This window comes from Onychostoma macrolepis, chromosome 02 (assembly GCF_012432095.1).
Source record: "Onychostoma macrolepis isolate SWU-2019 chromosome 02, ASM1243209v1, whole genome shotgun sequence".
NCBI lineage: Eukaryota > Metazoa > Chordata > Actinopteri > Cypriniformes > Cyprinidae > Onychostoma > Onychostoma macrolepis.
In genome coordinates, this window is record NC_081156.1 from 7,141,675 (window position 1) to 7,167,509 (window position 25,835).

The 25,835-nt window shown below is 38.3% G+C and overlaps 2 protein-coding genes across 2 annotated transcripts; one reads left to right on the forward strand and one right to left on the reverse strand.

Annotated features, from left to right (window-relative positions):
- Positions 1 to 2,376: 2,376 nt before the first annotated feature.
- Positions 2,377 to 13,371, forward strand: usp14 (ubiquitin specific peptidase 14 (tRNA-guanine transglycosylase)). Its single transcript, XM_058756680.1, has 16 exons — positions 2,377 to 2,540; positions 4,238 to 4,383; positions 4,473 to 4,505; positions 7,607 to 7,711; positions 7,833 to 7,936; positions 8,011 to 8,069; positions 8,227 to 8,357; positions 8,482 to 8,562; positions 9,703 to 9,788; positions 10,387 to 10,501; positions 10,590 to 10,655; positions 10,771 to 10,863; positions 10,965 to 11,096; positions 11,193 to 11,253; positions 11,352 to 11,459; positions 13,145 to 13,371. Exons 1-16 carry the CDS (start codon positions 2,525 to 2,527, stop codon positions 13,279 to 13,281), a joined length of 1,473 nt encoding a protein of 490 aa, XP_058612663.1. The 5' UTR covers positions 2,377 to 2,524; the 3' UTR covers positions 13,282 to 13,371.
- Positions 13,372 to 13,508: 137 nt separating this feature from the next.
- Positions 13,509 to 24,714, reverse strand: thoc1 (THO complex 1). The gene is made up of 21 exons (XM_058756668.1): positions 24,569 to 24,714; positions 24,030 to 24,103; positions 23,868 to 23,928; positions 23,683 to 23,752; positions 23,451 to 23,569; positions 22,693 to 22,741; positions 22,295 to 22,390; positions 22,118 to 22,200; positions 21,893 to 21,966; positions 21,658 to 21,766; positions 19,580 to 19,714; positions 19,392 to 19,492; positions 19,194 to 19,260; positions 19,047 to 19,097; positions 18,881 to 18,951; positions 17,641 to 17,736; positions 17,475 to 17,540; positions 17,317 to 17,400; positions 17,065 to 17,212; positions 16,076 to 16,160; positions 13,509 to 14,332 (listed from the first exon to the last, which is right to left on the reverse strand). Exons 1-21 carry the CDS (start codon positions 24,617 to 24,619, stop codon positions 14,055 to 14,057), a joined length of 1,968 nt encoding a protein of 655 aa, XP_058612651.1. The 5' UTR covers positions 24,620 to 24,714; the 3' UTR covers positions 13,509 to 14,054.
- Between the last annotated feature and the right edge of the window lie 1,121 nt (positions 24,715 to 25,835).

Sequence of the window (25,835 nt, forward strand, 5' to 3'; positions counted from 1 at the left end):
AGAACCTTTAACATCTGCAGAACGTTTCTGTTTCACAAAAGGTTCTTTGTAGTGAAAGAATGTTCTTCAGATTATAAAAAGGTAAGAAAGAGATGGTTCTTTAAAGAACCTTTGACTGAATGGTTCTTTGTGGAACCAAAAATGGTTCTTCTGTGGCATCGCTGTGAAGAACCTTTTAAGCACCTTTATTTTTAAGAGTGTAGTGCCAATCTGCTGGCAGAATTCCCTCCAGAAATGGTAGATGAACTGGGGCCCTATGTCAGAGACCACATCTTTCGGAAGACCATGAATCTGGAAGACATGGTCTAAGATCTCCCGTCATCACCTTGGCATAGGGAAGTTTGGGCAGGGACATGATATGAACCACCCTGTAGTAGCGGTCCACTACTGTGAGGATCACTGAGTCTGTCTGGAGTTCAGCAGTTTAGTATATTCTCCAGGTTCTGTGGTCGGTCCACATCAAAAATGGGACAGCCTCTCCTCCAGCCTCCAGCCTCTAGCTGCACCTCCATCAGCTTACAGCTGCTGATTTCACAGTTCTGCTTTGCAGGGGAAAAATGCAGAGAATGAGCGGATATTCGGATATTAAAGCCACAGTAAAGGCAGCACCGCTCCCTCGCGTGGCTGTCATGTTCAGCAGGGGGAATCCTGGTACTTTTCAGCTGCAAGGGTGTTGGGGTGTTCTTGAGAGATGTGGACCACTAGGTGTTGGGATGACAAACTTACAGATCCAATCTCTGTCCAAGCAGATGGCCACATCTGAAGACCTTCTGACCAGGTCTTTGGTGGCAAGCTCATCCTCCATATGACCTATGCAAGACCGTTCTGGAAACATACAATGTGTGCATCCTATTTGCTTGTTGCTGCGATGGTGCAGAACTGAATGGCATACTCTGCTACACTACATTTGCCTTGCTGGATGGACAAAAGCTCCTTTGAGTGGATGTTTAAACACCCATCTGATTTCCTCAACAAAAGAGGAGTAACTGGAACAGAAGGGGCTGCGGGTCTTGCAGACAATTGTAGCCCAGGACAGGCTCTTCCAGAGAGAAGTGTGATAATGTAAGCAGTTTTGGGGAAATGATGGCTGCAACTTGAAAAAAAAGGGGTGCTATTACAGGTGGTAATTAGAGTTTAGCCAAAAGACTGGGCTGAGTGACCTTGACTGATGCACCGCATTTCACAAATTTGATTAGATTCTGTTTCACAAGCTCTTGATTTGCTTCAATATCAATTTATTTTAAAATATTTAATGTATGTAAAAAAAAAATAGGTCAACTAATGCTGTGAGCTGTACAGTCAATTGAAAAATACATACATACATACATGCATAAATGTTTTAATAATTTATTTAACCTTAAGCAGTGTAGCCAGAGTACATTGCTATAATATTAAAGGATAAATTAACAACAGAGAGGCTGAACTGTTTAATTCAATTGCTATATTTTCAGATAACACTTAAACAAAATTGCTTACAAATATTTGAATTGCACATAAGGCTTTCATGAACCAAAAAAATTTAACTATTTGAAAGACTTCACAGAGGCTTTGAATATGTCTTCCAAAATAAATGAAAAGAGTCAATGAAAAGGGCAAATCTTCGCTTTCAAATGATTATTAAGTTAACATGAACTTGTAGGTCTATACTGCATTTAAATATGTTTCTCCGTAGAGTTCATTCTAGCTAACGAAGGAGCTAGCTAATGACTTTCCCGAGGTCAGTGTCAGGTGAGATGATGTTCACAAGTTTTATTCGCAGTTGACACAAAGTCCCTTTCAAGGTATTTTTATAGTCTTTGGTTGACACACTGATTTCATTCCCTGTGATGGACTAGCCACATGCTAGCAACCATTACTGTAATATTACTGCTGAAGTTTATGATGCGATTAATTTATAGCTCAACATTGACTGGCTCTGAATTAGGTGCATAGTGGTTATTGTTATCTCCCTCCAGTGTCAAAGCAGCATATTAAATGGGATTAAATGGGATTGATTGGTTTTTAATTTGCCAAGCCTTTGCCATTGGAAGGTAACCAAGCAAAGTCAACATTATGTAGGCTAGTTAATATTCGTGAATAAGGCCTAATTCGTCTAGCAACGTCTTGGAGGCCTTATTAATATTTATTTATTTTTAACAACATCAAATTACATGTATATGACAAACAGTATACATGATATAAACAATAAACATTATACAAATACAAATTTATATAAAATATTAAAGCGTTAACAAACTTTCACCGTTTTAATTGCTTTTTGTTTCAAAGAAAATCGTATAGTATCAATATAATGCTCCATTTCCTTCCTACACTTATTAATATTTATAACCCAAACCTTCGTCGTAGTAATTTGGCATTAAGTTTACTTAGTCGCTCGCCGAGCTCATCGATCCAGTCATCATGCAGTTGCAGCGTCATTGTGGGCTGCTGTTTGAATGAAGTTAGAAGACACTCAAATCTTCCGCACCCCAACTTAAACCCGGCCTTTGGAGTTGAGCTGAATAAAGGACAAGTAAACAGAAAGATGCCCGTATTTACAGGTCTGTTTACAATGTGATTTTACATAAATCAAAGTAAGTCTTTAAACGATAGGAGATGCTTGAGAGGAGGCAGCGCCGTTAGCATTAGACATTAGCTTCAGGCCTCAAGTGATAGTTTTAAACCAGGGGAAAAGCTAAACAAGAAGCAGGAAAACCATAGCAAGCTTTCTGGCGTGCCTTTATTTAGGAGATTAGTTTATCTTATATGGATGTTTATGGTGTGAAATATTATGCTTAGAATAGATGTAGCGTGTTATCATGCCGGCTAGGCGGCTCTGACTTTATTAAAATGCATTAAAAGCTTATAGCACTTTTCAATCAACATAACGAACAGACAGTAACTATATACAGACTTTACACCTACATTCATGCAGAATTGAGTATAGAACAGCTTGTAGGTTTTAAATTTGATGCATCATGCCTTGTAGTGTCTGTAGCGTACTACATGGAGCATTTACTAGTTCATTTTAATGTATTTCCAGTGATAGATCTGCTAAAGCTATGTTTATTTCTGTCTGCATTTTTTTTTGTAGACCAAAGTAAGCCTCTCATGTGGTTAGTTTATCTTTTGTGTAGACTGCATTGGCCAGTTGTGTTAATGGGGTTTCAAACAAACATTTAAAGGAATAGTTCACCCACAAATGTCAATTTTGTCATTATTTACTCACCCTAATTTTATTCCACAACCTCCTTTCGTTCTTAGAACACGAAAGGAGATGATTTGCAGAATGTTAAAGTTGCTTATTTTTAAAGAATGGGCAGAAATGGGGAAAAAGCCTCATAGATGAAATCAACTTGTGCACTGTATAAAGTCTTCTGAAGCTGTATGTTAGTTTATACAAAGAACAGCACAAAATGTAAGTGTTTTTCTTTTTTTTCCGGCTGGCGAGTTTTTGTTGACATTTCAGTACAATTCAACATGATGTATATAATAATGCACGTGTGGATGTGCAGTTTCAGGCCATTATGCTAGGAATATATTTGTTTCCCACCCAAGCAGAAATATCAATCTAATTGTTTAGAAAGACATGAAGGTGAGTGGAAGATTACTGAATTTTCATTTTTGGGTGAGCCGTCACTTTTAAAGCAGGTGTTTTCAAACAGTTCCTGGAGCTTCACATGTACTACACTATTTGGGTTTTTCATTATGGACCCTTTTCACATTTCAGCGTTTTCAGAAGCAAAATTCGTCAGAGATTGGTGAACTAGTTTCGTGATGAATGAGAGACTGCAGCAAATGTGTTTTTTTTGTGTTCTAATTTGCTCCAATAGCAAAATTAGAAAAAAAATAAGATAACGCTTCCACAACTTTCCAAAAGAGGGGAAGAAATAGAAAGATTGATTACAACAAATTTTTCATCACTCCTTCAGACCTTGTATTAGAAACACCCTCTCAGGAGTGTTAACTAGTTGGTTTAAAGCCACCACAAGTTAATAATTAATAACTGTGCTGATAATTGTGGAAATTACTGTTGGTGAAAAGGGTCCACTGGACTCAACCAGCTCAGGTTATGCAGAACTGAACTGATGAGTTCATTCAATGCAGACGTCCAAAATGAGAAGTCCTGTGGAGACAGGGATGGTTTGAATCCCCCTGGTTTAAACCTATACACATTTCTTTCTCTATGTGCAGATGTGTGTTACTGAATGATTTTGCTGTGTCACTGATGTGTCTTCTTGTTTTTGGAATATGATAGTGAATGTGAAATGGGGGAAGGAGAAGTTTGATGCGGTGGAACTGAATACAGAGGAGCCGCCCATGGTGTTCAAAGCCCAGCTTTTCGCTCTAACGGGGGTTCAGCCAGAGAGACAGAAAGTCATGGTGAAAGGTGGAACGCTGAAGGTACTGGATGTGAACCGTAATTTAGAGCATTAGAATTTGCTGTCCTCTGTTAATGCAGGTGTCTGACGGATTTTACTTTTGTTCACCAGGATGACGAGTGGGGCAACATCAAGTTGAAAAATGTAAGTATGTGGCTACATCTATTTTCTGGAAAAGTCTGAAAATTACGTTTTGTCCTGATCCTTAATCCTTTTTAGTCCTTAATACATGTACCTTGTCTTATTATGCACATTGTTGACTACACTCGTGGCCAACCTTGTTGTACTTGTACCAAGTGCAAAATTCATATAAAACCATTGTTGTTGTTGAACGATACACCATCTTGTCTGGTCCCACTGATGAAAACTGGCAGGTTTTACACCCTGTCTACACCAGATACAATCAGTGCGAAGCGCCATGTCACATTAAAATGAAATGGATCCCATTATAATTAGTGATACTAAGTCGTCGACAGTAAACTGATGCCCTATTCCAGGAGTGTCAAACTAGGTTCCTGGAGGGCCGAGGCCCTGCAGAGTTTAGTTCTAATCCTGCTCCAACACACAAACCATGTAGTTTTCAATGGAGCCTGAAGGGCTTGATTAGCTGGATCAGGTGTGTTTTATTAGGGTTGGAGCTAAACTCTGCAGGGCTGTGGCACCTCCAGGAATTGAGTTTGACACCCCTGCCCTATTCTATTTCAGATATAGTCCACATGCTTGGACAGGTGAATTTGGAATATTTGCTGTGATGCATTCGATGTGTCCGGTGTAGATATTATTTTGCTAGTAGTTACAAATATTAGCTTCCAAAAACATCTCAACACCAAAAATATTGCTACCACTGGTGGATACCTCCCCCATTGAGAGATTCTGGACTATGCGAGTGGGGCGGGGCCGAGAGCTGTGGGAACGGAGGAGGAGCGACGACAGTGGAAGACGAGACCGGTGAGTGGTGCAGGTGTCGCTCATTATCATTAACTCCACCGGCCTCGCTCCGTTCCCACGGCTCTCGGCCCCGCCCACTCGCCACAATAATATACCCAAACAAATGAAAGAAAAGAGAACCAAAATAGCGATAACCCAAAATAACAAGGTCAACAAATGGTCTCTGCAAAGCCGCAATACAAACACTTATACACTTTTATTATAGTTAAAACAACAACATTCATTAAAACACTAACAAATTCCATCACATTCATTGATTTGAGAGCTCCGCATCCACTAGGTAGTGTGCATGCGATGAACATGTCCATCTGTATTCACTGCCAATGCTTTGAAAGGCTTCCACACTGAACTGTGAACTTGACCTTTGTTCTCCAAGTCCTGATATTAAAAAACCTCCTTAAAAGTATGTGTCAACAGCGTTTCAGTCCTTAACAATTCACTGCAAACTCGGGTCTGTAATCAGTAAATTCCAGATGGTTAAATTCAAGTTCTGTCATGACGGCTCTCGGAGGGATTGGCATGGTAATGTACATGGCAGTGTTAATGTGATTTAGTCTTGGTGGAATAGATCTGCTACGCTGCTGCTGCCTATACATCCACAACATACTGCTGCTGCACATTGAACGTATATGAAATAACCCCCATATATAACGTGCATGAAATCACCTCGTAGCAGATCTATACAGGTGGAGCTGGGGGAGGTGGAGGGTTTCTGAAGCAAGCCGCAACTGCTATAGCAAGCACTAGCCAAGTATTTGAATGTTGAGCAGCAAGCTCATTGGCTGCTGATACGAAAAGAACCAATCAGCTGCGCCATGTGATGTCATTATGTCAGATTGAGTTTGACCCATTGGACTGCGCCATCTAGAGTTTCATGACAGAACTTTGGATTTCTGCTCATTTTCATGCTTGAGTCGTAGTTGGGTAGTTAGTTCACCCAAAAATTATAATTAGCCTGTGATTTACTTGCCCTCGAGGCATCCTAGGTGTATATGACTTTCTTCTTTCAGACAAATCCAATCGGAGTTATATTAAAAATTGTTCTGGCTATTCCAAGCGTTATCATTGCAGTGGGTAGGTGTTTTTGTTCAACATTCCAAAACATGTTAAGTAAAGCGTGCACATCCATAATAAATACTGCTCCGGGGTCTAAATAAAGGCCTCCTGTAGCGAATCCATGTGTTTTTGTAAGAAAAATATATGTGTACAGGAGGCCTTTATTCATGTCCCGGAGCCATGTGAGGCAGAGTCCTGCACGCGTGCGGGTACCGACGGGTGAACCGCAAAAATTGACGTAACGGGTGGAATAATATTGACGTGTCGGGTGCGGTGCGGGTCGGACTGGTGACAGGCACGGGCGGGTTGCGGGTACAATTATAACCAAGACTATTTCGACTTAATCCAGTACACGCTGATAGGCAGCTCCTTTCAAATTGTCCCGTGCTTGGGTTCGTGTGCTCTGTCTGAAGACCTGGCTTCTACAGCGGGATTTGCAAACACTGAGCACTGTAGCCAATCGACAGCTGTATTGACATTGATTGACAGCTGGAAGTCTAGTGATTATATTAAAGGGAGCGCTCTTTGCTCGCTTTTCTGTAGTTAATCTATTCACCGTTTGAATAAAAGCTTTAGTCCGCAATAGTTTTATATTGTTTACACGTTGAATGGTGCTTTTTCTCTCTCTGTTAACTTGTTGGGCTGCGTGTGTTAAATGTTATTATTAAATTTATTATTATTTATTATTAAAATATTAACGCATTAACTCAGAATGACTTGTTAATTGCTTGTTACATTAAAAATAAAATAAAGGTGTTTTGTCTTCCTTATGTAGATTTAATGCGGGTGCGGTTCAGGTCGCGGTTTTTATGTCAAACGGGTCGGGTCGGGTTCGGAATTAAATTAGTGTTGCTGTCGGATAACGGGTCGGGTATTCAGTTAACTACTGCGGGTGCGGGTTTATCAAACAGGACCCGTGCAGGACTCTGATGTGAGGCACATTTTATTCTGGATGCACGTGCTTTATTTGATGTGTTTTGGACTGATGAACAGAACCCCCCCCCACCCCACTGCAATGATAACGCTTGGAATAGCCAGAACAATTTTTAATATAACTCCGATTGGATTTGTCTGAAAGAAGAAAGTCATATACATCTAGGATGCCTCGAGGGTGAGTAAATCACAGGCTAATTTTCATTTTTGGGTGAACTAACCCTTTAACAGTGATGTTGCAAATGCTATTTCAGGTTGACACTAAATGTGAGTTTTCTTGAGCTAAACAGGTGTTATGATTCATGTAGGGGATGACTCTTCTGATGATGGGCTCTGCTGACGCCCTGCCTGAAGAGCCTGTAGTGCGACCCATGTTTGTGGAGGACATGACGGAGGAGCAGCTTGCATCTGCGGTGAGTTTTCCGCCAACACAGTTTGGATCAGAATGATCTGCTACTTCAAGATTTTAGCAGAAATCACAGAAACGAGTTTTAACAGCTGTGAACTTGTTTCTGTAATCTCTGTCATGTTCAGATGGAGTTGCCATGTGGATTGACAAATCTGGGCAACACATGTTACATGAACGCAACAGTGCAGTGTCTACGCTCTGTGCCTGAGCTCAAAGACTCTCTCAGGAGGTACAATTTAGTCATGTCTTTCATATCAAGTTCAGAGATTTTATTTTGTGTAATGCATCAATGTCTTTTTGTAGGTACTCTGGTGCCTTGCGGTCGTCTGGAGCTAATGCACCTTCTCAGTACATCACAGCAGGTGAAGAACTATCTTAGTTTTGAGGTTACAAATTTTTGATTATTTTTATCAACGTTTGAGGATCTGTTTGTCCTGAACAAATTAATAAAGAGTTAAGCTGGGTAGTTTTTGTGGACAGTATGCAGCACTTGTTTGATCAGCTGAATTCTTCACTTAGCTCTGCGTGATTTGTACGAGTCCATGGATAAGACCGCCTCAAGCATTCCACCCATCATCCTGCTGCAGTTCCTGCACATGGCCTTCCCACAATTTGCCGAAAAAGGAGACCAGGGCCAGTACCTCCAGCAGGTCAGGAGATAATATTTTTGATCACACATTTTTACTGGAATACATTTAATATTTTAATATTGAATATTTTCTGTTAAAATGGACAGTTATAAAATTATTATTTTTTTTTTTCCCATTTACCCAGGATGCCAATGAGTGCTGGGTTCAGATTATGCGGGTCCTTCAGCAGAAATTAGAACCTCAAGAACCAGAAACCCCACTGGAGGTGAGCTTACTTTATTATATGTGACCCATGCTGGCAAAATGAGTTGAAATGAGCACATTTTCAAAAATGAGTTCTTTTTATTTTCACATTCTCCATTTAAAATACCTTCAAAATGATATATGACTTGTTGGAATCGGACGAAAAAATGACTGAAGCTACAGCCGTTTGAATGCGATCAGCAGAGTTGATTTTGAGAAAGTCAAAGTTTTCTGAAGATTCCAAAGCAAAATCACCAAGCAACGTTGTATATTTTACTCCAGTTCTTTTCCTGATAATAATTTCTATATTATTAATCACAATATAGCTATTTTTATTTTATCTTTGTTATTAAAAATAAGAACAAAGATGCAAATAAAGGTAGTTTAATCAAGAGCAGCGAGTGATTCCGTCTTTACTTTTAATGTTTAATTAACATTGAAACAGATCTATATTAAGACCTACTGTAATGCATGGATCAAATATAATGTTACACATCAGATTTTTCCCCAACCATTAACTAAACGTTCATGTAAGACATAACAGATTATGTCTTGGCGAAATTCACACAAGCATATTTCGCAATGTACTTTTATAAGATTGCGCGCTTGCGGAGAGATGCGGCTTATGCAAGCGCTTTACAAATGTCAGTCAGCGTGATCGTTTTGTTTTCATCAGCATGGGTTTCAAAATCATATTTCACTGGTTTGGACTCATGTGTAATCAAGAATTCGATATGAATATTCACAAAGCTGGAATGCTGCGCTTTGCAACAATAGACCTACAACTTGTGGTGAGAAGCAGCAGCAGTTGTCCAGAAGTGAGCAGAGAAAAAGGCACTCCTCTCAGAAAACATACAAATAAAGATCATTTTAGGTATTTAACTATTATTTGGAGCATTGGGATCGCTAGAAGTGAGTTTAATGAACTAATTTTTTGTGAAAACCTCAAATTCGACCAAAACGGACATGTTTCACTTCTTTTGCCTGTGCGCGCATTCACACTCATTTTGCCAGGGTCACATATATTGTATAACTGTTTCATTACAGAAACACTGAGAATTTAATGTAAAAAAAAAAAAAAAAGCAGTTCTCTATCATGTTTTTGTGGAAACTAGAAAACAATTTTTAAAATAATTGTAATTTTCTTCTATCTGCATAACAGACCGTCAGTGATAGTGGAGCCGCCGCCGCCGCCTCAAAAAAGAAGAATTTCATCGATCAGTATTTTGGTGTTGAATTTGAAACGACGTATCCTTTGTTGTGCAAATCTATACCAGCATGTGCTCTCTCAGGTAGTGCTTCTGTGTGCTGTGGCTGTTTATAGTTTAATAAGCTGCACGGCCCGTTTACTTCAACGTTTACCTGTTAAAGTGATCCTAAAGTGATATTTTGCATGTACAGTAAGTAAGAGGTGTATTCATAGATCAAAAGTGAGTGTTTTTTCTTCGATACACCAAGTTCCTAACACAAACGCAATTCATCCACAGCGTGAGCGTAAATAGTCTTTACAGCTCCTCGATATAACCAGAGTATATGAACGCCTCAAAATAGGCCTTGAATTTTATTAGTTGCAGCAGTGTGTTCTTATACTTTACAAATGCAAACGGCTGTACATTTATTTGTGCATTACATTATAGTTGTCAGAGGATATGACCTTTTAAGTTCTACAATGCAGCTAACTTTGTTTTTTCTTTTCTCTTTTGGATTCACAGCATTGTTGAATACTCTGCAGTGTTATACCATGCATGTATATTGAGAGTTTGTGTTGAGTTTTATACAGTTGAACCCGAGATTCCATACATATGAACGTGCAATATTTGAAGTTCCTTAACCTGCATGTGTCCAGTATGAAGTGTACTGAGTCAGAGGATGAGGAACCGACTAAAGGCACAGAGAGCCAGCTGCAGCTTAGCTGTTTCATCAATCAGGAAGTCAAATATCTCGCCACTGGACTCAGATTGGTGAGTGGGACGTCCCATACAAGCAGTTGGAAGTACCACCAGTGCTCACAGTCCCTCTTAATCTTTACCTTTTCCTCATTACATCTAGAGGCTACAGGAGGACATTACAAAGCTGTCCCCATCCTTACAAAGAAATGCCCTCTATATCAAATCGGTATGCTTTATCTTCTGACTTCTGGCATCTTTGGAGAAATGCTCTTTTGTTCAAGTGTTTCCTCTTTTGTGCAACAATGAAATGAACAGTCACTTGTTATGTGTCTGCATTTAAGTCCAAAATCAGCCGTCTCCCGGCATACCTCACGGTTCAGATGGTCCGGTTCTTTTACAAAGAAAAAGAGTCAGTGAATGCCAAAGTCCTTAAGGTAGGTCACTTGCTCTGGGCTGAGTCAGCATATAAAGTGTGTCAGCCAAAATATTTGTATATTGATTTATTTTGTGTGCATTTGAATTTTGCTGCGTTTAGGATGTCAAATTTCCTCTTATGCTGGACGTCTTTGAGCTGTGCACTGCTGAACTGCAGGAGAAGATGGTTCTTGTGAGGTCAAAGTTCAAGGAGGTTGAAGACAAGAAACTGGAGATGATGCAGCAACCGAAAGCAAGTGCCCTGTGATGTCATACTGAATGCGTCACGCATTTAGAAAAGCCGCCGCCTGTAAAATAACTGGCATTCATTTTATTTCTCATTTAACAGGATAATCAGAAGGTTGGAGCTCCAAAGGAAACAAAATATGAACCTTTCTTTTTTTCTGACGGTAAGTGCTCACCGCAAAGCTCTTTTCCATTTCAACACGGTTCTGAAAGTTCGTTCTGCTGGTGGATTTATAAGCTGAGAACTTTTTCTTCTCTGTAGATTTGGGCTCCAACAACAGTGGTTACTACGACCTGCAAGCGGTTCTGACGCATCAGGGGCGATCCAGTTCATCTGGCCACTACCTCGCCTGGGTTAAAAGGAAAGAAGGTCAAGTATTGTCTATGTCTCTCAAACGTCAAAGCAATGTTCATGGACCTCATGCATTCAATAAGAGCCGTTATTGCATTAATCATTTGTAAAATGCATAGTTTTTTTTCCGCCTTCGTTACTGTAAATGCATCTTGATTGTATGCTTGAGTGAGTATTCCAGGATTATTATTATTTTTATTAATAGTACAGTGTTACTTTACTAGTAACACAGTAACGTTACTTTTAAAAGTAATGCATTCCTAATAATTTGTTACTTTTGCATTTTGCATTCAGCTAGCTGTGGCTCTTTCACACTCTTTTGTCGATCCGATCACAACTGGACAATGCTAAATACAGTTGTAAACGGGGTCTAAAATGTTTTGAGCTTGTCCACTTTTGACCACTTCCAGAGGTAGTCAAAAACTAATTTGTAGTAGTATTGATAGTGGTTGAATGCATTTGAAGAGACAGATGTCGCAAACAAACATCGGAAGGGTGTTGCTTCTGAAGGACATAAGCAACTTTAAAAAATATATTTAAAAGTACTTTAGTTAAAAAAAACAACAACTTATGCATCGAAGAAGAATTGCACCTGGCTCCCATGGATTTCTCTCAACATGGGACAGTAAAGGAGTCCGTCCATAAATGTCAAAATATGAGTGCTACTTTATTTCAAAAAGTAACTGTTTTGTTGTAAATTTTAAAATGAATATTACTTTTTTACGTTACAATCAAAAGTATCTGATTAATTGAATCTAATAAGGATTTAACGAGCTGGTTGAAAATTGATAAAAATTTCTGAAGATTCAAATCGGTTGAGATGTTAAATGAATCGTGATGCATTTGGGCGTGGGGGTTTATAGAAGTGCAACTGACTGTCTTCAGAAAAGTTTAGATGGTATTTTCATCTTATCTCCATATAATGCATAATAAAGTAGTTTATAAGCACAGCTGCTTTGTAACCAAGGAAGCGCCACCTGCTGTCAGAGAGTGAATTTGCATTCTCATGCAGCCCGTCTGCTGTTTTTGTTCCGTTTAGAAATGTTTTATGTAATGTAGTTTCACGAAGTTTGTCAGACCATTCTGTTGTTGCTTCAAACTTCAAAATTATACAGTCTAACTTAGATTAAAAACTGCTCAAGCAGCATGTATGCAGCATCTTTGTTTGGATTGTGATTAAAATGCAGCAGTCGCCTCTAATTTTAAAAGGGAAGAGCACAGGCAAAGCCTTTGTTTATATGAAGAGATTTCTTTGATTTGTTTTATCTTTTTTATTTGATTTTGAGATTTGTTTTAACATTTTCAATTTTACAAAGAAATGTGCAGCATTTTGTCTGGGAAATAATAGGACAACTCTTCATTTATAATATTTTCCCTTAAAGTTCTTTATTAAAAAAACATGAGAATATGAAATCGGTATCGGGAATCGTATCACATCTTGAGTCGAGTGAAAAGAGAAAAATCTAGAACTTAAGTTGCTTTTTTTTTTGGACACCATTTATTGCTTCTGATGCCGTTTCTATTGAGCAGGGCTGTCCAATCCTGTGGCTGGAGGGCCAAGTCCTGACACACTTTCCTGAAAGTTTCTTCTAATTCTGAAGACCTTGATTAGCTGTTGCAGGTGTTTTTAGGATTGGACACCCCTGCTATAGGGCATTTCATATTCTAGCTGATGTTGATCTCCCCCCCTTCTCTCTGAACAGATGAATGGGTGAAGTTTGACGATGATAAGGTCAGCGTTGTGACCCCTGAGGACATCTTGAAGCTGTCTGGTGGTGGTGATTGGCATATAGCATACGTCCTTCTGTATGGCCCTCGACGTCTGGAGATACTGGAGTAACAATGGTTCACAGAGGAAACTTAAACCATAATTGCCATTTCAGAGCACTGTCTGTATAGATGTGCAAATAAATTTGTGTCTTTAAAAACATGACCTTAATATTTCCTGAACTCTTCATGCATCAACACACAAGCGGCATATTTAAGGGTGTTTTTTTTTCCTTCCCTTTTTTTTGGATGATAGATTGCTGGACGCGATCCTGGTTTGGATTTGGAGCAATGGTTTTATAAATGTTTTCTATATGCATTCAATTTCTTTTTAAGCCTGTGAAAAGGTATTCATGCTCCTCCCGCAGGAGAAGTAGTGACTTGGTATATAAAGATGTTGTTGGCCACAAGTTTCAGACTTAAATACATCAAGAAGAGGTTGTAAGATACTGGAAACTTACCAAAAGAAATGTAATTTGTTTACAAGGATATGTTGTGTGTGTGTGGATTGAAACTGATCAAAGGTGGATTTCATATCAAAGCACTTTGAGAGGATGTCTTTATGCTCAATTACTGCTTCTGTCTTTAGCTACCATGCAACAAATGCCACTGTAAACTCATCTGTCCTTAAATACTCAAATACAATCAGAGTAAGAGAACTTGAGCTCTGTAATAAGTTGACTACTGGCTTTTCATAAACGGTGAAATAAACATGCCATTGACACTCTCGTGTGTATTTTACAAACAAAGCTAACGGATCAGTTTCAAATGAACATTTATTTCAAAAATTTTAAGAATGCATTTCATTGAAGTACAGACGAAGTTTAAAACAAGAAAACATTGCTGTTATGTTTCACTGAGACCTTCAATGATGTTACTGAAACCAGCCGAGTTCAGAGCCGTGACCAGGCTCTCCATCGTAGCTTGAGAGCCTTCTCGGTCCTGCCAGGCCACCAGCAGCATCTTGGCCTGTAGTTCTACATCCTCGCTGTCAGACTCTATCACGCGGATCTCCTTCTCGCTCATCTCCAGGTGGTCTGCCAGCGTCTTCCACTGGGACCCAAGCTTGGCTGCGATCTCATCCATCTGACTGTTGGTCACGGCCTTGCTCTGAATGCTGGGACCTGGAAAAGGACCGTCAACAAATAAGCTTTGACACACTCTCATGCTAGCTCAAATCCAAATTGTAAGGCATCACAGACCCCGTTCACACCCGATAACAGGTCGTAACATGCATCGCAAATGCATCTCCTGTGACCACTTGTAATTGGTTTCATCAACTCCTGCTGAGAGAAGTTCTCGGTCCAAATGGTGATGAGGCAAACCAAAAACATCCACATTGTTCTTAATATGAAGAGTTTATTTGCAAAAACATAACTTTTTTTTTTATTGTTACTGTGGTTTGTGTTAGCTAATATTTCATTTTTTTACTTAATAAAAATAACCCAACTGCAGTTTGAAATTAATTGTAATGCACAATGAAAAAACTTGACTTTTGAAAATTGTTAAAAACAGAGTTATCCGTTTTTTTGCAAATGAACTCTTCATATCTGCAACGACCATGTAACCTTACCATTTGTGAAAAAGACAGGATGTAGCAAAATCTGAGTATCCCAAACCCTTTATCAGCACCAACTACTCAGAGTTTTACCTATGCTTATACTATAACCATAAGGCATAGTAATGCAATTTCTGACTTAAAAGTTCTAGTCTTAAGAATTTCTGCCAAATCAAATTTTCATAAAAAAAACAAACTACTTTTTCAAACTCATTTTGAAGACGAGATGAATAATCTCAGATCACTGTAAGGCCATCCTGGCAAAAAGTAAAGGAACTCACAGTACACCAAACCATTCTCATATAGCGCGCTGGCGAATTTCATGCCATGCATTCATTGGCATATTGAGAAAATATTTTGTTTATTTGGCCAAAAATCACTAGACTGGTTTCTTTAGATTCATTTGCAGCATAACAAATCAAACAATTCAATTTAGAGTGTCCATCATTTTTAATTTAATTTAACATGCTGTGTTTTATGAATGCATTGTCAAATCATCTTGAAATATCATTCTTTGGTGCTCAACGCAGACGTTTATGGTTGCAAGCCATTGACATGAAACCTAAAACATGTCATCACACTTCTTTGGCTGCCGATGCTGAGCTTGACCCTGTAATTGCTGCTTGCAGCTCCATTCCTGTTTTTTTGTGCAAAGCCAGTTAAGTTTAAACCAGTGTTTCCCAAACCTGTTCCTGGAGTACGCCCAAATTTTATCCACGTTTTCGATCTTAAAAGTAGTACCTACTGAGAGCATGCAATTACTTGGCGACCATTAAAAAGTCAGTTTTATGATTTTTATCCGGACATAGTACAGTCGCCATGTCGTCATGGTCATGTGACTTATGAACATCGGATGCAGCCCATATCTTCCTTTTTCAGGTCTTCTAACTACATGAGCTGAATCAAGCGTCTTTGATTAGGGAGACATACAAAATGTGACATACGAAATAATTACAATCCATGACCGACTATCTCCGTATGTGCTATGTGGCTGTGGCTGCTGTACATTTTCCCTATTTTCTCTGCTTGCCTCAAGCAAAAATGAACTCCTGTTGTCCTTGAAACTTTTATACTACATTCACGGCAGATAGATGAAGGTGACGTTCTGTGATGATGCTTTGGAAACAAAACCAAAGGTACAGAGTGAGGCAAGCAACACAACTCCTATGGAGTCATTTCTTAGCAACTGCTGCCACTTTGATGCAAACGTACTGCCGTTTTGATCCAAGAAATACAGTGTGAGCAGAATCCAGCAGGCAGGGCAACAGGCTTTATATTTTTCATACCACCACCACAAAACAAAACTTACTGTCATTGCTCTCTTTTAACAGGTTATCACCATTCTCATCATCATCCTCCTCTCCCGTTTTTATCTCCTCAGAAGGAAGGTCTTTCTGTTTAAAGAAAGACAAAGATTCAGTTTTTAGATTTTAAACTGTTGCTTAAAATATTGAATTGTTTAGGAAAATAGTGAGCAGGATTTTTGAGGGAATTTTGTAAATTAAATGAAACCATATTGTACACCACCCCTCTATTAATATTGGTACCCTTGGTAAATATGAACGAAATGGATTACACAATTTTTTTGTTGTTTCTCGTCTTATTTACAAAGTTAAAAAAACAATTTACCTTTAAAAAATAAAATAAAAAAAAAAAACACAAAAGGAGAACAAATTCAATGTTTTTCCCCAAAATATGCACCAAACTTATTGTAAAAAAGGTGTTTAAAAGGTGTTTATGGTGCGTGTTGATAAAAAGTCTACGTGTTTCCATGTGAATGAGCAGTAGCGACAGTTTTATCTACTACACAAACTCAAGTACACCTGATGCTTGTGCGCTCTTAAAAATAACGCTTCTTTATTTGGAATCTGTGGTTCCATGAAGAACCTTTAACATCCATGGAACGTTTTCACTACACAAATTCTTTACAGTGGGAAAGGCTTCTTTAGATTATTAAAATATAATCGTTCTCTTTTAAGAACTGAAAGGTTCCTTGAGGAACCCAAAATGGTTCTGTTGAATCGCTCCATAAACCCTCTTTTTGTTAGCTTTATTTTTAAGAGTGTGGTGAGGGGTGCCAATAATTGTGGAATGCATACATTTCAGAAAAACAAAAATGCTCGAGTTATTTTAGTGAATATTTTCAATGAAAGACCAAAATACTTTTTCCATGGCCTGCTTTGCTCATATTTACCAAGGGTGCCAATATTTGTTGCATTAGCCACTGAAAAGCCTATATTGGTCAAGCACTAGTTTGAATGTTATCTACATTGTCTGATAGTGTGGATGTCCACTCACAGGAAGCTCTTTGGCCAGTTTGATGACCATGTTTTCCAGATAGTCTGCCAGACTCTTGAATTGCTGGTTGGTGGGCTGGAAGAAGTGAGGGCTCCTTCTGGAGAGCAATCGCAAGGCTCGCCAGCCGTAGTTTGAGTTACGCACAACTCTGAGGGACGACGACAAAGAACTCGTTTATTCTGATGATTAATTCTGATCTATTGTGACGCATTGCTTGATCATTTATGAGACTGAATGTGTAAATCTCTGTACTTGTATTCTTCCTCCACCATGTTTGATGGATCTGCCTGTTCGATAGCTTCCACAAAAAAGTCCTCCAGTGATGGCATGAACTCCCTTTAACAGAGACATGTATTAATGCAACATCTCTCGCATTAAGCATCTTTAAGTGAATATTACCAAACACAAACCTGCTATCTGACTTGCAGGCCTCCATATTGTCAGGATTTAGATTCCAGAGCCTTGTGAGTTCATCACTGTTGATGGTCAAGAACAGAAGAAATGCAAAATAAGATTTGAAAAGAAGATTTGACCTCTGTTATACAAAAGTTAACCAGTAATCTAATATCATCTTACTTTCCCATGAGGATTTTGCGATCAGGGCCCTTCCCCAAAAAGTCCTCTGGTGCTTGTCTCTTTCTGCTGGGACGGATGGGTTTGGTCTCTGCCGGTCTGAGAGAAACACAAGACACTATTCACATATCCATTCACAACTAAATAAAGAGCAGTGACCACACCTGCAAACTAAAGAGAAGTCAACAGAGGGACAGAGAGTGAAAACGTTAGCAATTCATAAAGAGCAACTTTGAATGCATATTGGTGCAAACTTGTAGTAGCTTTTCTCAAAAACGAATGTTATTTGCAGACTTTTCAGAATTAAATCTTTTTTTGTTTATAAAGTTATAGATATTTAAGTAAAGCGCCCAGTTTTGATGTACCATCATGCCTAAAAGTGAAATTTATATTTTTGGGACTCCAGCAAACATTTCTACACTGGTTTGGTTCTGCTCCAGCAAATGACCTACAGATCTACTTTTTTTCATGAATGCAGCCCAAAATGATCATCGGCAGTAGCTTTTCTTAAAAAGATGTTATTTGCAGGCTTATACAGATTTTTAAAGAGTGAAATTCAAGCATGTTTCCAGCAGTTCCCGCATTTCGAGAGTAGGGAAGCTGTTTATTATAAAACCATAATAATTATGAATTTAACTCATTATATATTATTTGCTTCTCATTGCAAAGTTTTGCCTATTTAAGACTCCTTAAACCTTCAAACAAATAAGGCAAGATTCCCAAAAAATACAGTGATTAAGCGAGTAATATAAATTATATAAATTACTAATTAATAAAAATGAATAAATATAAATAAGCAAAACAATTTGCTCCAAATGCAACAGAAAAATTGTGGCAGTCAGAAAACAGTCATTTCCTCAGCAGCTCTATTAGAAACCACTTTGAAGCTCCGTCAACTATTTTTTTTTACTTTTTTACATTTTGACTCTAAAAGTAATCATCTCAACATATATATACACACATAAATATATGCATTTCACATTTAAATGTTTACATAAGCATATGTAACATTTGAATTGTTTAAAATCTCATTAGCTCCATAAACTAATATAAGGCACATTAGATTTGAGAACATTTGGGTATACTTGGGGTAAGTACATCTGTTTACATAAGCACATCACCAATCTCCTCCAGAGTCAGTAAATTACTAAAAATAATTAATTACATTTACATTACAAAACACTTTAATACTCATTTGTGTAAATATGGATAAAGCTGTTCTTGTGCTGTTTTTATTTAATACCTTTCTTTCACAAAGCTTGGACAGCCTTCGTTTTTCCAAGTGTTCCAGTTTTCTTCTGTGTTCAGGATGTGCTGTTGGAGATATAATGAATAAATCAAGATGAAACAATAAAGCTTTTAGAGCACTAGGCTGCAATTTCATTATGTATTCATGTGTATGTACTTACCTCAACCATTGACGCAAACTTGTCACTATCCGGAGGGGTTTCTCTCAGTAACTTAAAATGGTAGGAAAAGTAATAAAACATGACATAACAGTGTTACTAACACACACCACACACCTCAAATCGGCGATTCTTAAGGTTAAGACTAACCTGATAGACTAGTTTGGTTGTGTCCTCAATCCACAAAGACTGATCGTCATTCAAAACACAGCTGGAACTGCGAAGGTTAGAAAGAAATTGAGGTAAAAATATGACAAAAAGCAGGGCAACATTACTGTTAACCTTACAGCTTGAAAAGTCTGCAATATGACTAAAATGATGCTAAATATGCTTGCTGTTTCCCCTGACCTCTTGAACTTGACCTGGCCCTTGAGATACTGGAAGAGGATGAGATACTGAAGCAGAATGTGTCGTCTGAAGTTGCTGTCACTCAGCTGAAGGTCCATCAACTGCAGAGAGATGGGAAATTTGCCTTGTGTTACCAGGTCAACAACTGGAGTGTACTAATAACAGTTTTATTCAACAGATGAACCAACTTTTTCACTGGTGAGGAACTTGGCAAAGTAGACGTGGTCTCCAGCAGCAGTCCTCATCTCCTCCAGCTTTCTCTTCGACGCCTGCATGTCATCCAGTTTGAAGCTCTTGAACACAGCTAGTGTCTCATCTGAAAACTGCATAGAGAACACAATTGAGGGGATATTACAACAAGATACATGTGGACCAAGAATGTCAGTTTTCCTTTTCAATTGATTCTAATCAGTTCTTCCTCACATAGGTGGCCTATCAAAGCAACCACGGATATAATGTAGTTCATCACATGTAAACTATGGACAACTGGAAAGTGCGAATATACTTTGTCTAAACTGAAATTATACCTAATTTTTATAAGAATCTTCAAAGAATTTTTAGCTATATTGGTGGGTTGGTTATAACCAGAGATGCACATAAGTTTTTTATTCTCTGGCACTTGCGCGCACACACGTGGAGATGCGCACAGAAATTTCTTGTCAGCACTGCCCCGCAAATTTATAAATAAAACAGTTTCACAGCTGAAAAGCTACATGACATTTTTCAGTAGTGAGGCTCTTGAAGCAGTTCAACTGAAAGATTCACTCTTAGTAGAGACAATGCCGCTGAACACTGCCGAGAGATGCACAGACGCAGATATTCACATGCACTTAATCTCTCTCCCTAATAACTGAATTAGCCTGCATATCAATGGCTCAAACCTCCGTTATTAGCTCTAAAATGACATTTTGGAATTAGCAACGGAAGGTTTGGAGTAAGGCGTGTAAATTATTTCAATGCACACAAATTTTCAGGATGGGAACATGACAAATGTCTTGACATAAGATATCTCAACAATGTTTCAAGGTGTGGTTGTGACTCTAGGCTCTTAAAGTTATCAGAAATATAATGCACTCCCAAAGTGGTAATGTGGCCACGATGCCAGAGCCTATTAATGAAATGGTCTTTTTCTCCATTCTTAAACGTATTAAGAAATACATTCGATCTTCATTGACTAAACGCAAGCCGAACGACTTTGCGCTCATTGCGATAGAGAACTCTGTAACGGTTTCCACTGACTATGAAATGTTATTTTTTTGCTAGAGAGATAATATAATATATTAATAAGGAAGTGGTGCCCAAAAACTAATTTTGCCTATGTCACAATAAGAGGTTAATCCGGGCCGAGTGTGTGATGCAAATTGTCACCGGAATAGTATGCGCATACTGTATGCACACCATCCGATTTTTGTAATCATGCGTACTTTGCAGGAGCAGGTCGCACATATGCATTGACTTGGTTTTGCACTAATCAGTTGTTCCACAAGGTGGCAGCACTGGCCAGGGCTGCTGTTTCACAGTAGAAAACAAAACTAAAGAGACAGAAAAACTGCCAAGTTGTTTGTACATTAATAATTGTTCAATAAAAAAAAAAAAAAAAAGACAGAAAAACAGAGGAAACTGCAGCAACAACAACAGACACTCACACTGACAATCACTTGTGTGAGGGGGTTATGAGAGAGAGCCACAACTTTTGTTGGCATTTTAATCGGTCATAATTTCTGGAGAAAAATACAGCAGACACTGGACTAAGTGTTCGCGCACGCTATCAAATGGAGTATACTTTGATAGGCAGCGCGTTCAAGTATACTTTGGGCTTTAAAAATACAATGCTAATATTTTTATTTACATTTTCTATTATTTCTTTTTTAATATGAATGTTCATTATTTCATCATTCAAAACTAAAATCAGCAAGCTTTTATTTTGGCGGATTGCTGGCAAGAAAGTGTATGCGCTGCTGGTTTAAGTGCTGCCGAGTGAAGCGTGTCAGTAAATGAAGAGCCACAGTTTTGCATTTTGCTCTGAAACAAACCTGCAGCGCATAGCCTATTAAGCCTAGATTTGTGTTTTCAGTTCAAATGGAAATCTTATGCAGTATTACAGTTAGTCGAGCTAAAACGATGATTGTGCATTAACAGCTGTCAACCATTTCGGTACACAAATGAGCGGTCTGAACTTATTTATACAGCACAGTTTTTTATTTTGTTTGTGCATGCACACCTGCGCCCCACTTCATGCATCCCATCAGATAACTCAAATACCCACCTTAAGGAAAGTCATCCATGAGAACTTGTCGTAGCACTGTACAGGGTTTCTGAAATAGTCCTGCAGGGTCCAGAATTTTCTGTACAAGTTGTAGTCAATAGGAATGGAGCTACAAAACAAAAGCCCTCTGAATTACACGCTAGTAAATAAGTGTTTAATAACAGCCAAAATGAAGCAAAAGCAAGACAATGACTCATAGCTCAAGATTGTGAAAATAAATACAACTATCTTTTACCAGGGAGCTGGTGCATCTTCCTCGCCCATCTCTCCCTCCTCCACCTCCATCCCTTCCTCCTTAACCTCTGTGTGCTTGGGGGAAAAAAATATTACATGTCTGACATCTAATGTAGCATCCACTGTAGGTGTCTAACTTTCAGATTAATTTAATTCTGCTTGCATGAACTTTCAAAAATACATGACTAAGTAAAATCAAACCCAACATCCGTCAGCATGACTTTACCTGCAGTCCAAGTGTGCTATCCTGCTCATTTTTGTTGAACACTGTGATGTTATCAAGGTTGAATTGACTCTGTAAGTTCAGGCCTGTAATACAAGGGTAAAACATCAAGTCATAAAATAACCACTGAACAAAGAACCAAGAAAAAACAAAAACTGTAAAAAAAAAAAAAAAGTATACCTGATTTTTCTGACAAAGGAAACAGACGTGCTAAGAACAGCTGGATTCGTCCACAAAACACTGTATTCTGAGACTTAGAGAGTCTCCTGAGCAGGTCTGTAGGCAAACACAGTGGTAATGTTAGGCTACTCCAACACATTCTCAATAAAGAATTATGCTAAGATATACACGAATATTAGGACTGGGTATAGAGACAAAATTCAAGATTTGTTTTAGGCCTAAGCATTTATATTTCAACAAACTATGGTAGAAAACAATTAAATCATCAAAAGTTTTATTCTAAAAATGTATGCGCAATTTAAATGTCACTTTAATACACAGCACAAATCTGTATCCAACCATTATAAGATAAATCCATAAAAAAAAAAAACCCCATAAAACTTGAACTTGAAACTCACCATTGCACATTCTTAATAAGTAATTTTTTCCAGCAGAGTAAAAGGTATTCTGTAAGCATGAAAGAAAGAGTAAGCATAAATAATATAGCAGCAAGCAGCAATTAAGGAGTCAAACAGGCTAATGGAAACACTGAAGACTGAACAAACCATTCTGATGATGATTTTAGCATAAACTCATGTGAAAATTTTAGCTGTTGGAGGCACTAGACGGCGCGAGATAGAGTTTCCAAATTTACAAACGGCAAAACTGCCCTCTATCTGTGTGCAAAATTTCATAACTTTCATGCAAGCGTTTCTATGGGCTGCCATAGACATCATTGGTGGAAGAAGAATAGTAAGAATGGTAACGATTACAATAGGTGCCTATGCTACTTTGGTGCTTGGCCTTTGTCTAATTCTTATCTACAAAACTAAGCACTAGGGCTGCATGATAAATTGCATGCGATAGTCATGCATCTCATCAGTAAAGCTGGTTCTGTGATTAGTAGTAAATCTCAATCACGTGCTTTCAGACAAAGCGGCATTTAATACACAGAGCCGTAGTTCGCTGACAAGGCGATTCATCTGCGATTATGAACGTGATATTGCGTAGCTTGTCAGCGAACTCTGTGTATTAAATGCTGCTTCGTCTGAAAGCACGTGATGGAGATTTACTACTAATCACAGAACTGGCTTTACTGACGAGATGCACATGACAATTGCATGTGATTTATCGTGCAGCCCTACTAAGCACTACCAACTAAACGGTCCAAACTTACAGATTTCCACGTAGAGACATTTTCTTCAACAAAGGAGAAGATTTTGTCACACTGGTCCAGAGGAAGGCAGTCCAGAACATCTCCCAGCAGAAGAAAGGGAGTGGTAGCAGAGCAGATGCCTTTATGAAAACAATAAATCAATGCAAAAAGAGGAAATTTTCAGATTGATGATCTGAAAATAATTTTTTTTATATTTCAACATTTGTATAGAAAGGTGGTAGTTCACACGTACCTTCAGTCACACCGTCTATACTGATGTAGATCAGAGAAAGGAAATCTTCAACATTCACTTTCTGCTTCACCTGCAAAATAAAATTAAATCATCACCATACACAATGATAAACACACATGCAAAATAAATGCAAGTATGCCAGTATTCTGGTATAAAAGTGCACAAAGCAGCAGCTGTGGACTCACAATCTGCTCTTCAAGAACTCCACGCAGGGCTTGATCGAGAGTGGCTTTCTTCTCAGTTTCACTGTGAAGAATTAATCGAAATGCATTATTGTTTGTTTATATGCTTAAAACATCTTCAATTGACTATAAAAGCAGAAAATCTTGATAAAGAGCAATTATTACTTTCCAGGCAGATGGCCGAAAGCGTTGGTCAGAGGTTTACAGTTCCTGATATCTACAGCACTTTTAGTGGCAGCCTGGGAGAAAAAAAGTTAGTTTGACATAAGTTGAAGAAATTGATTGAAGTGGTTCTAGTATTTATGACAAAAACACTAAATGTAGCATGATATTACGTGGTTTCCAGACAGAAATACCAAAGTACTGTGAAATATGTTATTTTGGTTCATGTTGCATAGTAATACTATGTTTTTCATTTAGTAACACGGTATTACCATGCGATTCCACCACAGTACCACATTATGTCCTCCACAAACACCATCATCTATTTTAAAGTATTCGCTAACAAATTACTTTACACAAATGTCTAGTTCAATAGGTCTAATGCATGATAAATAATATATATTGTGATAATATCTACTGCTACATACTACTTTGGAGGAGAGACTTAGCAGGCAAGAGATAGAAACAAAACACTTTTTTCTTAAAACCGTCTGCGAATGCCAAAGCTTGTCTATCGGTCAATGTTTGTAATGTTAATTTACCGTAAATTTATCTCTGGCTTCAATGAAGTCGAAGTGAGACGGCGGAGACATCTTTACTAGCGCTTTGTCTGTCAATCCGACCCCCTTCTACTTCCGGTTCTCCTTCTTCTTCGTTAGTTTAAATGTATTGGTAACACACGTGCATATCTCCACCTACTGGACTGCTGTGCAATCATGATGGTGAATGTTTTTATTTTATTTTTTTGCTTTTCCTTTTCCCCTCAATTTGATGCAATATAACTTTCATGCCATCATAATTCTTTAAACAATTTAATATACCAGTTTGACAGGTATTTGTTTTATCAATTACAACTACATGTTCCAGATGTATAAATTATAAAAACATATAAATACCATAGACTGTATGATCAATACTTAAATATGATGTTCACCAACAGAGGGCGCCGCACTGATTACTTGAAAAAGTTTGAACGTTTTTAGTATAATAAACAGTGTTGGGAAGGTTACTTTGGAAATGTAATAGGTTACAGATTACAAGTTACCCTACTTAAAAACCCAAAAACCTAAACAGTCTCAATTATCAAGCCATTTGATTGTGGAGTAAATAACCAGCGCTCTCTTCCACCTTCAATACCACGACTGAGGTGAGACCCTTGAGCAAGGCACCAAACCCCCAACTGCTCCCCGGGCACCGCAGCAATATGGCTGCCCACTGCTCCGGGTGTGTGTTCACGGTGTGTGTGTGCGCGCGTGTGTGTGTGTGTGTGTGTGTGCGTGCGTGCGCCATCTCAAGGATGGATCACTTCCACAGAAGTGAGGGGCGGGGTGAGCAGTGCTCATTAGCATGTAAAGAGATATGCACCGAAACGAGTCACTGTGAACAGAGCTGTTTTTGACAAGGTAAAAAGGGTGTTGTTTTACACGACCACTGAGACCATTTCAAGAAGACCCTAATGAATCATACCACCTTGTGGAAAATGGGCATCCGATGTCCCCTTTGAAGCACAGCCACCACAAAATCAGACTTACTTTAAAATCATTCTGAGGTTAAATACAGATTTAAAATCATAACGAGAAATAATTTAATAGCTATGATACTGTTTTTTAAATCAAATCTTTGCATAGCTATGACAGGAAACACTGAAATCTAACAATGCCTTAGAAAAAAAAAGAGTTAATCTTAAAATAAATAAAGCATATACATAAACCCATATAGGAAATATAATAGTTATCGGATAAGCATGTTTTAAACTTCTGAAACATTGGTGTTTCATTTTTTAGAGCAGTCACTGCAATTTATGAAAGA

Bases quoted from the DNA above. Each gene is read 5' to 3' on its own strand.
- usp14 (XM_058756680.1), top strand. The intron at 7,937-8,010 runs GTACAATTTAGT...GTCTTTTTGTAG, and splicing joins CTCAAAGACTCTCTCAGGAG to GTACTCTGGTGCCTTGCGGT. The intron at 11,460-13,144 runs GTCAAGTATTGT...CTCTCTGAACAG, and splicing joins CTGGGTTAAAAGGAAAGAAG to ATGAATGGGTGAAGTTTGAC.
- thoc1 (XM_058756668.1), bottom strand. From the start codon at position 24,619: ATGTCTCCGCCGTCTCACTTCGACTTCATTGAAGCCAGAGATAAATTT. The intron at 23,929-24,029 runs GTAATAATTGCT...AATTCTTCACAG, and splicing joins TTCGGCCATCTGCCTGGAAA to TGAAACTGAGAAGAAAGCCA. The intron at 16,161-17,064 runs GTGAGTGGACAT...TTCTTTAAACAG, and splicing joins AACTGGCCAAAGAGCTTCCT to AAAGACCTTCCTTCTGAGGA.